The sequence below is a fragment of the Podarcis erhardii genome, assembly GCF_964252035.2.
Source record: "Podarcis erhardii genome assembly, chromosome: 15".
Lineage (NCBI taxonomy): Eukaryota > Metazoa > Chordata > Lepidosauria > Squamata > Lacertidae > Podarcis > Podarcis erhardii.
The window spans coordinates 34,596,731-34,611,060 of record NC_138505.1 but is presented as its reverse complement, the minus strand read 5'-3'; the positions used below and the strand labels follow the sequence as shown (position 1 = coordinate 34,611,060).

General features: G+C 45.7%; 1 protein-coding gene across 2 annotated transcripts in view; it reads right to left on the bottom strand.

Annotated features, from left to right (window-relative positions):
- The window catches only part of GALNT9 (polypeptide N-acetylgalactosaminyltransferase 9), a 186,007-nt gene that overhangs the window by 87,829 nt on the left and 83,848 nt on the right, over positions 1–14,330 (bottom strand). For both annotated transcript variants that reach the window (XM_081842695.1, XM_081842696.1), the window contains 2 exons: positions 13,928–14,125; positions 4,157–4,274 (listed from right to left, as the gene is read on the bottom strand). In XM_081842695.1, coding sequence (XP_081698821.1) covers positions 4,157–4,274; positions 13,928–14,125 — 316 coding nt within the window. The remainder of the gene's footprint in view (positions 1–4,156; positions 4,275–13,927; positions 14,126–14,330) is intronic.

The window sequence follows — 14,330 nt, the reverse complement described above, 5'->3', positions numbered from 1 at the left end:
GGTATACAGCACAATACTCTTAATCTCAAGGTCACGGGTTCAAGCCCCACATTAGGCAAAAAGTTTCCTGCATTACAGGGGGTTGGACTAGATGGCCCTTGTGGTCCCTTCCAACTCTATGTTTCTATGAAAACTGTGGGATGTGAAACTCAAGAGCAGTCAAGTACAACATCTCTAGAGTGGACATAAAAGGGGGTGTCTGGACCAGCCAGTCAGAACTTCCTGTTTCTCCTAAGATGGGACAGACTTCCTCTGCATGTGACTAGAGGTGGGCATGGCCTCACCTGTGCAGGTAACAAAAGCATAGGACTGGCCACCATCTCTTTCTCTCTGTCTACATTCATCATAGAAGCAACATTTGCTTAGCCTAAGATGCTCTCTTGGCTTCCAGTCAAGAGAGGACAAAGGAGCTGTCTCCTTATGGGATAGTTTCCAGGTACAGTATATTACTTTTCTAAGCTAAGTCTGCCTTCTGCGATCCAATTGTGAACAGAATGTGTGAGTAAACTCTTTTTAAACTTTTATAGAAGACTGTGTCATGTCTTATTTTTTTATGAGGGACTGAATGGGAATTACTGAAAGGAAACTTATTATAGAGGCTTTAACGAGCCTGAGCAAATGCATCCGCTGTACAAGTTTTAAAAGGGGAATGTTACTCTGCTAAATTGTGGAACTTGTTAACACAAGTTGGAAAGGATATAATCAAACAATATATCTTCTCCTGCATCCCTGAACATTCCCACAAAAACTACATCTATGAAGCTCCCTCTTCCAATCCACCTTTGTGGGCCAACTTAAATTAGGCTGAATGCTATGGGTCCTCCTCCCTAGCTATAGTCAACCAGTACCTAACTTAGGGCTCCTGATTCTCCTGATTCCAGATTGCTGTTAGGGGTCATCAGTATCAGGCATCTGCCAAAGTCCATACCACATTGGTGATAATCTCAAAAGCCCTCTAGTCCCATCTCTCTCTCTCTCTCTCTCTCTCTCTCTTATCTTGGAAGACCTAGGAGAACCAGCACTCTGGGAAGTAGAACTGATTGGGCTAAGAAAGACTATCAAGCTGATGAGCAGCACCAACAGTGGCAAAGGGGAGTAGAACCCCACCATAGCATGCATCCTGCCCATGTCCCTCCCAAAAAAACCTGGGGGGTTCATACCGACGTGCTGCCCAACCCTAAGGACCAAAACATAACCTATCCTTTAATGCAGGCATAGGCAAACTCCGGCCCTCCAGATGTTTGGGGCTACAATTCCCATCATTCCTGACCACTGGTCCTGTTAGCTAGGGAAGATGGGAATTGTCCCAAACATCTGGAGGGCTGGAATTTGCCTATGCCTGGTCTAATGTGTCACAGCCTACTTCTTTAAAAGTGCTGACCACTGATACATCATCCTGCTACCTTCAAGGAGACATTTAGCAGCAGCTCTGAGAAAAAAAGTCACAGGAAGCAATCTTGAATATGCTAAGCCCGGTCTACGCCAGGGAGTTGGATGAAAGCTGACAGGCGCCAAATTTAGCTGCTCCGACTCTCTGGCAGCAATTTGAGAGTCAGATGCATCCAGCCACATTCTCCAGAGGCATTTGCCCCAACTGTTTCTATGATGCTGCTAGACCCCAGAACCAGTCCCTCTGGAACAGCCCTCTGCTCAACGTCTACTTTTCAGCACAGTTGCATCTTCCAGGGCTCCAGGGCTTGGCTTTTGCTCACTAATTATGTATCAGCCTTTGGCTGCTGTGCCAGGCATCTACAGTCATGCACACCTCAAGGTAGCTACCCTTCTGGAAGAAATTCTCTGGGTGCAAGTAGGACCGGGGGGGGGGGGGGAGAACTGCAGAGTTGCACACACATCTGCACGCAAAGCATCCCGTTCATTTCAGCTGGAGGGAATGCAGCCCCCCCACCTCCACATTAAGAAAGGAGCTGTCAGAAAAGTGCTACGTGAGGTTCTTAGAGCCCCAGGTTGTCTCTTCCTGTCAGAGACCGCTGGTGGGAAATTTGCCACTTGAGTTTAGATACCCTTCTTTTTCATAGTGGCCTGCCAACAGACCACACAGTTTTCTGTAGTATATTGGTTCCTTCCCTATAACTTTGCACTTCTTTCTCCGTCTCGGTCTCTCCCTTTCCTGGCTCACCACTGTGCTTACCAACCCAGACATGGTTCCATATCCTTCCCTGCACCTTCCTCCTTCATTGGAATCCTTCTGTTCTATGACGTATTTTTTCCGTTTTCCTTTCCTTTCTTCTCATTCTGTCTTCATACTGCAATGCCTCTACCGATCCATTCCCAGTCTCTGTTCCTAGAGCCTTGGGACCTTTCCTCACTGCTGCTGCTGCATCCTGATGTTTATGCAGATGCTGGGAGCATCTGGGGAACCCGCTCGCTTCACTGTCATCACACCACTTCCAGCCAGCCTGCTTCTTCATTGGGTTGGGCCAGAGGAGAAGCAATGTGGATGGCAGCGGTAGCCTCTTCATTTTCCCATCAGCTGCTATCAGGAGGTTCTTTTTTGGAGTGGCTTTTTTAGAAAGGCTAACCCAAAGATTTTTTTTCAGCTCATCAAAAACAAGGCACCAAAATTCTCTAATCTTTCTACATGTCCACCACATATGATACATGTCTCCATTACTTTCCCCACACTTCCAACAGTTGTTTGCTATGTTTTTGTACATCTTTGAGAGCTTTGATGGCGTTAGATACCACCTATATTGCATCTTTAACATGTTTTCTTTAATGTTATAACATGCTGTAAACTTCATAGTTGTTTTCCAGAGGTTTTCCCACTCATTCAGCATTATAGGGCGTCCAATATCTTGAACACATATAATCATAACTGCCTTAACCTCCTCCTCCTTGACTTCCCAGTCAAGGAAGAGTTGGTACATCTTTGATATTATCTTTGTATTATTATTCACTATTTCCTTCTCAAATTTAGAGGGTTTGATAGCAAATCCATTCTTCTTATCCTGTTAAAATGTCTCATAGAGTTGATGACATTCCAGCCAGCTGTTGTGCGGCTACCATCATATGGAAAGCTAAAGGTAAACGTAAAGGTACTCCTGCCCGTACGTGTCAGCCATGTCCGACTCTAGGGTTGTGCGCCCATCTCACTTAAGAGGCCAGGGGCCAGCGCTGTCCGGAGACACTTCCGGGCCACGTGGCTAGCGTGACGAAGCTGCTGTGGCGAGCCAGCACCAGCGCAGCACACGGAAAAGCTGTTTACCTTCCCGCTATCAAGCGGTACCTATTTATCTACTTGCACTTAGGGGTGCTTTCGAACTGCTAGGTGGGCAGGAGCTGCGACCGAAAGATGGGAGCTCACCCCGCCGCGGGGATTCGAACCACCGACCATGCAATTGGCAAGCCCTAGGCACTGAGGTTTTACCCACAGCGCCACCCGCGTCCCTTATGGAAAGCTAGGAGTGAACATATCTTGGGCAACAGTTCCTGAGATCCCGAAAGACTCTGCTGACACAGACTAGTCACTGAACTCCTCTTGACCCCAAATAACTATAATAGTTCTTTGCTAATAGCTGAGACATTACCTGGACAGCAACAAGATTTACTGACTTTTGACTTCTGGGTTGTAAGGTCAGCTGATGAGTCCTGCTCTCGCCTCTTGTTCAGTGACTGCCCCCTGACCCATTTCTGGCAGTATCATGTAAACCAATCTTTATTTCCCATTTTAGGTGCATGGAGTCTCTGTCCGGCATCTCCTTGTTATGTTTGGTCCCTAATTATCATTCCAAGGAGCTCAGGGAAGCACACAGAGCTGTTCTGCTCCACCCTCACAACATCCCTTGCAAGGTAGAGATAGTGACTTGCCCAAGTGAGTTTTATAGGTGATCAGGAAATGAGATCTTGGCTTTCTCAGTTGAAACCCATGACTACTCTGATGTCTCACAGTCTGTTTCTAGACAGATTTATTTGGCACTGATCCCCCCTGACTCCAGTCCCATTTACTCCCTAGCTGCATGCTGTGCTTGTGATTGCCACCATAAAGCAATTGAAACAGTCAATGGTCAAGCAGGCTCAAATAATGAGTTAACACCGAAAGGCCTAGTCCGAGCAAGGCTAAATCATTAAGCAGAGATCTTATCTCTTCAAGCCCTACTTGATCTACAGTCCACAAAGCCAATAATGTGTCACTCACCCTCATACCAAGTTCAATGTTTTCTCCCCCATAAACTTCCATTCCAGGGTCAAGGAGGCCGATCTCACCAAAGTACTCTCTGTCCACCACAAATGAACAACCAATCATGGCTGGTGTCCTGTTGATGAGGGGAAACAAGGACAAACGAAGGACAAAGGGTTCAAACAATGCACCTCTGGAATAGCAGCAACAATTTATGCAATTTATATACAGCCCTTTATCAAAAGATCCCAGAGTGATGTACAAGATTAAAAACACATTACAGAACATTAATGAAAAGACAATATACTTCTTACTATGTTTTTACCTCCCCCCGACACTTTCACAGGCTATTGATTAATAGCCATAGGCCTGGGTAAAGAAGAAAGTTTTTGCCTGGCTTCTAAAGACATGTAATGATGGCGCCAGACAAGCCTCTCTGGGGAGAGCATTCCACAATCGGGGAGCCACCACAGAAAAGGCCCTTTCTAAGAAAGGAGGGGCATATTCAAACAAAGCCATGTCACACCATGTGATGTCAAAATGAACTTCATATCCATGCATCATATAATTTACATAATTTACATATAAACACACGGAGCACTGCAACATGACTCCCTCTCTCTCTCTAGCATCAGACATCAAAGAGAAAGAACAAAGGACAATAGTCCCACTTCACGGAACACAGTAACACAAACATCCTGTCTCTGTCACTTCCCACTTTGTGGGGTCAAAATATACACCATCATGTGAAAGACAAAAATCCCATGACTGCAATCATGGAGCAGGAATTCTAACACCACCCACCCAGTGAATGCGAGTCAGCAAAAACCTAACTCTAGATCTGAAAGGGCTCAGGAGTAGATAATCTGCTTTGTAATCAGGAGGTCTCAAGTTCAATCCAGGGCTGGGAAAGACAACCTGCATAGAGAGCTGCTGCCAGCCAGTTTAGACAATGGCACTGAGCTAGATGCCAGCTTCCTATATTCCACTGCAATGTGAAAACAGTGCAGTCCTTCCCATGTCTATTCAGAAGGAAGTTAAATTGACTTGCTACAATGTAAGTGAGTTTAGGACAGGGGACAGCAAACTTTTTCAGCAGGGGGCTGGTCCACTGTTCCTCAGACCTTGTGGGGGGCCGGACTATATTTTGAAGGGGGGGGGAATGAACAAATTCCTATGCCCCACAAATAACCCAGAGATGCATTTTAAATAAAAGGACACATTCTACTCATGTAAAAACATGCTGATTCCCAGACCATCGATGGACCGTATTTAGAAGGCGATTGGGCCAGATCCGGCCCCTGGGCCTTAGTTTGCCTACCCATGGTTTAGATTAGAAGGTCCTGGCAGCTCCTTCTATCCAAATACAAGCCACTCTGATACAGCTGGGGAGAGAGCATTGCTGAGAAGAAGAGGCATGTTTTGCATATAGAAGGTCCTGGGTGCAATCTTTAGCATCTTAGCTTTTTTGAAAAAGAACAGACAGGTAGCAGGTGACAGGAGAGGATAGCTACCTGGGACCCTGACTGTGATTTGGTTTGTGTATTGTTTTGGAAAGCTCAAGTTACATAGGTACATCAGCCCTTGAACTCAAACGGAATTTAATTTCTTCTCTATCCCTACTCTGAAGAGAGAGGCTCCAAAAGAGAACTACGAAAATGCCAACACAGCCCTTGTAAACAGCCAGCCTTGGTCCAAAAACAATGAGAGCATTAGAGCCCCATTACCCCTTTATTCAAGCAATGATTCAATTCATTCCTTTATTAGATGTCGGTTGTAAAACTTCCCCTAATGGAACTTTATTACCGCCTTAAAAAATAAAAAGAAGGAAAGAGAGAAAGAAAAGAACAGCAGCTTTCTTACCAGGGAAGTAATATTTTACCAACATGCAGCAAACATTCTAATCAACTTGCCTTGTGTTTAATAATAATAATAAAAATGCACGGAGGACTGATAAATTGAATCAGAGATCTTCCTGCCAAGTCTATTGTGACTTGTAATGACAATAAAAATAATAACGATCAAGCAAAGTTCTGAAATAAACTTCAATGCATACAAAAGGAAGCTGCAATCTGGCTCATTTTGTGTGTTTATATCTGACGCCTGGTGTTGCTCCTGCTTGAAAATGGAGCACGAAAGAAAACCAGCAATACTCAGAGGAATTCAATGGGACTTTACTCTCAGCTAAGTATTTACAGAATTGCTGCCCAAGGCTGGAAGGCAGGGATAGAAACCTGTGGCCTCCAGATGTGGTAGAGTACCCCTCTTTTCACCCCTTCATGGATCACTGCCTTGCCGTGGTGAAGGGGCTTGAATAACTCAAGAAGCCATGAACTATGCCGTGCAGGGCACCCAAGATGGACAGGTCATAGTGGAGAGTTTTGACCAAACGTGATCCACCTGGAGCAGGAACCAGCAAGCCACTCCAGTATCCCTGCCACGAAAACTCCATGGCTGGAGGAGACTCTTGAGAGTCCCATGGACTGCAAGAAGATCAAACCTATCCATTCTGAAGGAAATCAGCCCTGAGTGCTCACTGGAAGGACAGATTGTGAAGCTGAGGCTCCAATACTTTGGCCACCTCATGAGAAGAGAAGACTCCCTGGAAATGACCCTGATGTTGGGAAAGATGGAGGGCACAAGGAGAAGGGGACGACAGAGGATGAGATGGTTGGACAGTGTTCTCAAAGCTATGAAGATGAGTTTGACCAAACTGCAGGAGGCAGTGGAAGACAGGCGTGCCTGGCGTGCTCTGGTCCATGGGGTCATGAAGAGTCGGACATGACTAAACGACTAAACAACAACAACATCCCTCTTTTCAACCCTGACAACTGGCCATGCTGGCAAGGGTTTTGCCTCTCATCATTACCCCTGCTCCAAGCCAAGCCTAAATCATTTTTGCTAAATCATTTTGGGAGTCATGGTTATCCTGTTCATCTGATTTCAGTGGGACTTAAACACAGCATTCACTGGGCTGAGGCCTGTTATTATGCAAGCCGGGGTTCTTGTTGCGGCTGCAGCAGTTGTGGATGATAATCCCCATTTGCAAAATGCCTTTCCTGGCAAGGTGTGTCTGCCTGCCTGCCTCATTATTGACTATTGACCATTATTGACATAATGATATAAAGAAGAAGAAGTTGTTGTTGTTCCTAGTCTTTGGCCAAGCAGGAATTGTGAGCTTCTGCTTTCCCCTCCTTGGTGGTGGGGTATCCCATGAAAGGGATCCACAGGGAAGTGCTTCTCTACATAGATCCACACGGGGGCTGGGGGTCAGTGGCAGAGCTTCAAGCTCTGGCTTGGGGGTGGAGAGCAGGGGAGGGCATGGCTGGCTTGCATCCTGGGGGTGTGGCATGTGTCCTGGGGGTGTGGCATGTGTCCTGGGGGTGTGGTGGCCTGTGGGGTGTGGCACCCAGCATGGGGGGGAGCTGCAATGGCACCCCACCAAGATCGCGCCACCGGGGGCAGTGCGCTCCCCCCCTCCCCCACTCCGCCAGTGCTGAGGGCCATAGCACTCCCTAATTTGGCTACCCAATGCCAAGTCAAACTCACCTTGGCATTGTTGTTGTGGCCTATTTTTAACCCCCCAAAACACTGGATTTACCAATATGTACTGATGGAGGTGGATTCCTGGTGCCCGGGCATACAAGGAAGGGCCACAGCTCAGTGGTGCAGCACCCGCTTTGCATTCACAAGGTCCCATGTTCAATCTGGATCAAATTGCTCCCCCATCCCAAGAGGTGAAGAAAAACATGTCTGAGTCGGCATTGTCAAGGGTGAGGGGAAAGTCCGAAGTGTCTACCAGCCCAGCCATAATCAATCAAACAGAATCTATTTTGTTTATAATCACTCTTTCTCATCTAGCTAGTAGTGAGAGGAAGACAGATACAGGGAGCGAGAGGATGAAAGAGAAAGGGGAAAAGGTGATTAATAGTGGCCAAACTGCTTTTGGATAATCTGATGGGCTGGCCTATGGGTGCAGAGCATTATCAAGAAGAGTATCAGCATGGGGACATCTAACGCTAGAACAATGAAATGTCTTTTGGTTTTGGCAGGGCTGGAGCTTTCCAAGTGCTACACTGCAAATGAATATTGTTGTACTGGGGCGGGGGAGAGATTGTGAAGTCAATCTGTGTAAATTACTTTAAGATGTTCTTCTGTGAGCACAGCTTGAAATCCTCTGGAGAAGTGAGAATGCTGCTGTCCAAGGTGGCAAAGACAAAAGTGGTGAGCTAGGGTTGCCCTTGTGCTATTGGTGACTTTGCATCTTCCCACAGTGGCAGGATACCCTCCAATATTTCTCCAATGAAAATAGGAACACCGTAAGGAAAAGTGGGACATTCTGGGATCAAATCAGAAACCAAGACAGTTTCTATAAATCCAGGACTGTCCCTGGGAAATGGGGGCACTTGGAGGGTCTGATAATGTCCTCAATGGGATAATATACTTGGTCTTTATTAGTTCTTAAGTGTGAAGTCTGCTCTTGACAGACAGGGCGTGGGAATAGATGGATCATAGGTGTGATCTATTCTGACAGATCTTGTCTCCCTTAATGCCTTAATCTAATCTGACAATCCGGGAGGAGGGGGGAAATTGGCCTGCCATCTGTCTCTTTTGCTGCTCAAACACCGGTATGATTTTATTTCCCAGATGTCTTTACAGAGGAGGAGGGGAGAGAAGTAACTTCTGATTAGAATCAAAGTGACACAAATCCACACCCGCACCACTGAAGTCAAAAGGATGTCAAGAGAGTCGGCGAGACGTCAACAAAGACTTAATATGCAACAAACAACAACAACAACTGAGTTTTCTCAGGCCATTGAAGCAGGGAGAGCTTGCGAGAGGCTGTGCAGAAAGACGGCGTGTTTCAATGCAAACTCATTTCGATAAATTAGAGAATGTCAAAACACACTTTGCGGAGATGGCGGAATACTTGCGTGTGGCACCTTGATGGAGCATCACCTGCCTCGTTCTATGGTACATTAAGCAATCGGCGAGAAACGTATGGGTTGTTTTAACAGGCCACTATTGCTGGGATAAGGAGATAAAAATTCAAGGCAGAGGCGAGACAGGTGACTAATGGCTCCAGGAGGTGTTGATAACGGAATGCAACAGAGCAGTCCATCAATAGGCAGAGCAGGTGAGTGGGGAGGGAAGCAGCCCGATGGACAATTAGGCCTCTCCGTCTAGCCTCTGAGGCTGCTTTGGGTAAGCCATTTATGGTGTATGATATCAGGTGTAGGGCAGCTAAGGATGCAGCTAGGGTGAAAGGTGGACTGTGGAGCCGGCAAAGTCCCAGCACTTGGGAACTGCCGACTAGCAGCTGATTGTTGAGCCTTGCAAGTGCATGGCCTTGAATCAACCGATCATCAGGGTTTGCAAAACATGGTGCAGGCTATCAATGACTACTAGCTATGGTAGTCATGTTCTATCTTTCCTATCCAAGGCAGTATGCCCCTGAATGCAAGTTGCTAGGAATCACAGGTGGGGAGAGTTGCTGTTGTAGTCAGGTTGGCCACAGGCATTCAGTTAGCCACTATGAGAACAGGCCTAGATGGGCTGTTGGCTTGATTCAGCAGGCTTCTTTTGTGTTCTTCAAGTCTTATGCCACTGAGTGCCAAAGTCTGCCATCTCTGCGTGGCAGGGAGTGTGAAGAAGGAATCCAGCACATCATGATTCTCTGCCTGCTTAGCTTCACTCCCAGATCCTATGGCTTTGTGAACTTCTGACTTGACGTTTTGCAGTGAGGAATGAAAAAGGGATGGGGTTTTTTTGTGGGGGGAGTTACTACTTGGAGGCAAAAGCAGTGACAGCGCCTTCTCGGCAGTGGCACCCTCCCATCAGATATCAAGGAGATAAAGAACTACACAACTTTTAGAAGACACCTGAAGGCAGCCCTGTATCAGGAAGTTTTTTAATGTTTGGCGGTTTATTATGTTTTTATATTTTGCTGGAAGCAGCCCTGAGTGGCTAGGAGAACCCAGCCAGATGGGTGGGGTATAAATAATAAAAGGATTGTTTTTATTACCTCATTTGACTTCTTTTTTTAAAAAAAATTTGCTGTTCCACAAGTGGCACAGTGGAGTCACTGCTCCCTGCCCCTGCCCACCCTGTGTTTTTCAGCATGTTGCTACCGCATGATGTAACCATGTTCCAAGGGCAATGCAATCACAGAATGGGAAGGTCTTAATGCTGGTGGTGGCCAAACCAAAAGAGGAAAAACAACACTAAACAGTATATATCCCTTGAAAATGTTGCTGACTTTCACCATCCACACACACAAACACAAATCACTGAAATGCCTCCCTGTCACTACTTCAATTCACAGTTTGTGAATATGGGGATTTCATCTCAGCCCAGCTTCACAAACATTCATCAGCACCATCTACCAATGTGCCTGGTGATGTACAGAACAAATGCAAGCCTCCATCCCAAGAAGCCTGCAATGTAAAAGAGAAGGCAATGAAAGGAGGAGTGTGGATAATGGAGGTACAGGTAAAATGGAAAATAATACATGGTCTGTGGCAACACAGACTCCCAACAGTACCACTCTGGAAGAATGGCAGATGAAGATGATTGACTACATGGGACTGGCAGAAATGACCAGCAGAATCCGAGACCAGGGAAAAGAGTCGGCGGAAGAAGATTGGAAGAAGTTTAAAGACTACTTGCAGAAATACTGTAAAATTAAGGAATGCTAGAAGGATGTTGGATAGTAATTAAGTGGTTTTCAGCTGTAATGCTTAAGAGATAGAAAATAAGGTTTTGAGATAAGTAAAAGATCTAATGGTGAGGATTTGCTGATCAAACAATTTAAACTGGAATATAAGAAAGGGTGGTATGAGGAGGTCTGGAAAGTAAGTTAAAAGAAAATAAGTAAATGGAATTTATATGTGGGTTTTTTTCTCTCTTCCTTTTCTCTTTTTAAACTGTTTTTACTTTTTGCATTTTTGTATTTTTGTTTTTTCTTCTCTTTTTGTTATAATGTATTAACTTTGAAAACTTTAAAAAATATCTTTAAAAAAAACAAAAAAACAGAATCCCAACAGTAAAGAGGGACCATTCAGAAGAGAAGAGGTGTGTGTGTGTGGCAGAGAAAGAGAGAGAGAGAGAGAGAGAGAGAGAGAGAGAGAAACCAAAGATTAAGTTGGTGTAGTGTCTGCTTCCCTGGCCACTGGAATCAATAGCAAAACATTCCCAGTGCATAGATGTATCTCCACAGTGACAATGAAATAGTGGCTGCTCTTTGAAAGGGGAAGGAGAAAAGCTGGCCAGGTTTATCAAGGGACATTCAGATTTCCTGAGCAATTACCTGCCTGCATATTGAGGCTTCACAAAGAGCAGGAGGTCCCCGATAACAGACGTGCACTGCTTGAAGATAAATAAAATGAATGCTGTCGCGTCCCTCTGTTTCGCAGCGATAAGAGGAAAAGTAAGGCTAAAGCCCAATTTGCATCATTTATGAACCTTTGCTCAGGCGTGGGGTTGCCTCTAATGGGGAAAGGAGGAGGGAACCATGTGTGTGAGAACACACACACACACACACACACGGACAGAGGGAGGGTGGTATGAAACGTCTGCAGCTCCTGAATTTGCAAACTATGAGTTGGGTTACAGATAGGTAGCCGTGTTGGTCTGCCATAGTCAAAACAAAACAAATTCCTTCCAGTAGCACCTTAAAGACCAACTAAGTCAGTTCTTGGTATGAGCTTTCGTGTGCATGCACACGAAAGAAGTGTGCATGCACACGAAAGCTCATACCAAGAACTGACTTAGTTGGTCTATCTGAAGAAGTGTGCATGCACACGAAAGCTCATACCAAGAACTGACTTAGTTGGTCTTTAAGGTGCTACTGGAAGGAATTTGTTTTGTTTTGACTATGAGTTGGGTGGAGGGCCTTTGGAAGAGAAAAACAGCCATCAGGAGGAGCTTCACCCATTTCCCTAGCCACTGCTTCTGGATTTCCTCCCCCAGGCTGCTTTACCCCTTGAGATGAACATATATACGTGCATAGCTGCATTTTGGTCCACATATTGCTTCAGGGAGTACAAATTAGGTAGATGCACAATAAAAAGCAAAAAAAATGTATGGATTTCGTGTCCAGCCCTATTGACTTCCCAGCCAAGATGTGAGTGGGACAGAGTGGCCAGGAGAAAGATCCCAGAAGAAAGGTTGCTTTTTGTGGGGTATGTGAGGAAGATGCCATCAGTGGGGCTCCCTTTTGTGTGAGCCCACATACTCATCATTGGTGCTTATTTCCTGCCTTCCTTCCTCTGTCCCTAAGCCACACAGCTGCTCAAAAGAAGGCAAGACAGGTGGAGGAAGCAGCTCCAGTTCCTGAGTCTTCTCACTGCACGGAGAGGGCAAGTGATCAGGTGGTAGGAGTAGCGAACATGAGGGGGAAGGGCCATAGCTCAGTGGTAGATCATCTGTCTTCCATGCAGAAGGTCCCAGGTTCAATCTTTGGTACCTCCAGGTGGGATTGTGAATGTCCATGATCTGATACCCTGGAGAGCCACTGCCAGTCAGTGTAGACAACACTGAGCTAGCTGGACCACTGGCCTGACTCAGTATGAGGCAGTTTCTTAACATCAGTGTGGGTGATATTGAACTATATGAACCACTGGTCAGGCTTAGTCTAAGGCAGCTTTCTAGGTTCCTATGAGGATCACAACCAAGGTGCCCTAGTGATAGGCCTTCTGAAGGAGTGCATACCTCAATAGGAACCCAGTAATGCCTGCTGGATGTTTGGGTGCAAGTCAGCTTGGACAAGAGGGATTTTGCATAGGTTAAGGCAGATAGAATTAGGGGCATCCAGATTCCTAGACTATCCTTGTACCTGTACTTTTAACCTCTTGAGCTGACCTCTGTACAGTGGTACCTCGGGTTACATACGCTTCAGGTTACATACACTTCAGGTTACAGACTCCGCTAACCCAGAAATAGTGCTTCAGGTTAAGAACTTTGCTTCAGGATAAGAACAGAAATCGTGCTCCGGCGGCGCGGCAGCAGCAGCAGGCCCCATTAGCTAAAGTAGTGCTTCAGGTTAAGAACAGTTTCAGGTTAAGAACGGATCTCCGGAACGAATTAAGTACTTAACCCGAGGTACCACTGTATCTGATATTAGACTGATATGGTTGCATTCTTTTACAGCTTCCTGCCCCTCTCACACTTTTCTCTTGGACCTTAATATGAGAGGTCAACTTGGAGCTAGTATGGCTGCCTTTGTTCTTCTCCAGATTGGCTAGTTAGGTTAGAAACTTTTCTATCCAACGTATGTATTTCCTACTATAAACTACTTCATTGTTTTCTTACTCTGCAAGCATATATCTGTGTGGGATTGCAACAAGTCTACTCTTTTGCTCAGTTGATAACGCCAAGGTTGCAGGTTCGACCCCTTTAGGGATTGGATTAGATGATCCTCAGTGTCCCTTCTAACTCTACAATTCTATGATTCTACGATTCTTTAACCAAGATTCACTAGCAAAAATGCCTCTCACTCTGCATATGAAAGGGTTCCAACCAGTAACTGGACCCAGTTATCCCAATAATGCCTAGACAGAATGCTGCACTGACACCAGCTCTGAAAGTTGCACAAGGACTCGGCCAACTCAGAACAGTGGTGTGTGGTTGATGCATCTGCTGGGGTGGCTTAAATTCCTCAAGGCACACAATATCCCCTCTTATGGCATGCAGTGTTGTTTTTGTGGGGAGTGGTCACCAAGACCAGCCCTTGGGATTCAGGAACTTTCAGCAGTAAAGTAGCAATGGTATGAAATTGCAGAAAGTCACCTGATGGGTGCAGACTCGTCCCCCTTGTCCAGCCAGTCTTGCGGTGGGATTATGTACATACACCAGAGTCCCCAGTTGTAGCCATGAGCTGCATTGGCGTATTGCTGCACTTCAAACGTGTTGTACTTTATGTTGTCGATAGCTGGAAGGATGATCCGTTTCCTGTCTTCTTTGATGCGGGTAAGTGCCGGCTCCACCCTGTAAACAAACAATATTTGTTCCTGTTTTTCTTTTTCTTTTTAAGAAGAGTATTTTGTTGAGAATAAATAGAACCGAAATTAATGCTCCCAATTCACCCCCATATGGAATATTGATGGCCACCAACTTGGAAGGCTTTACAAGAGGATTAGACAAAAAGGTTGCAAAAAGGTTATCAGTGGCTTTGTTCTTCCTCTACTTTTGG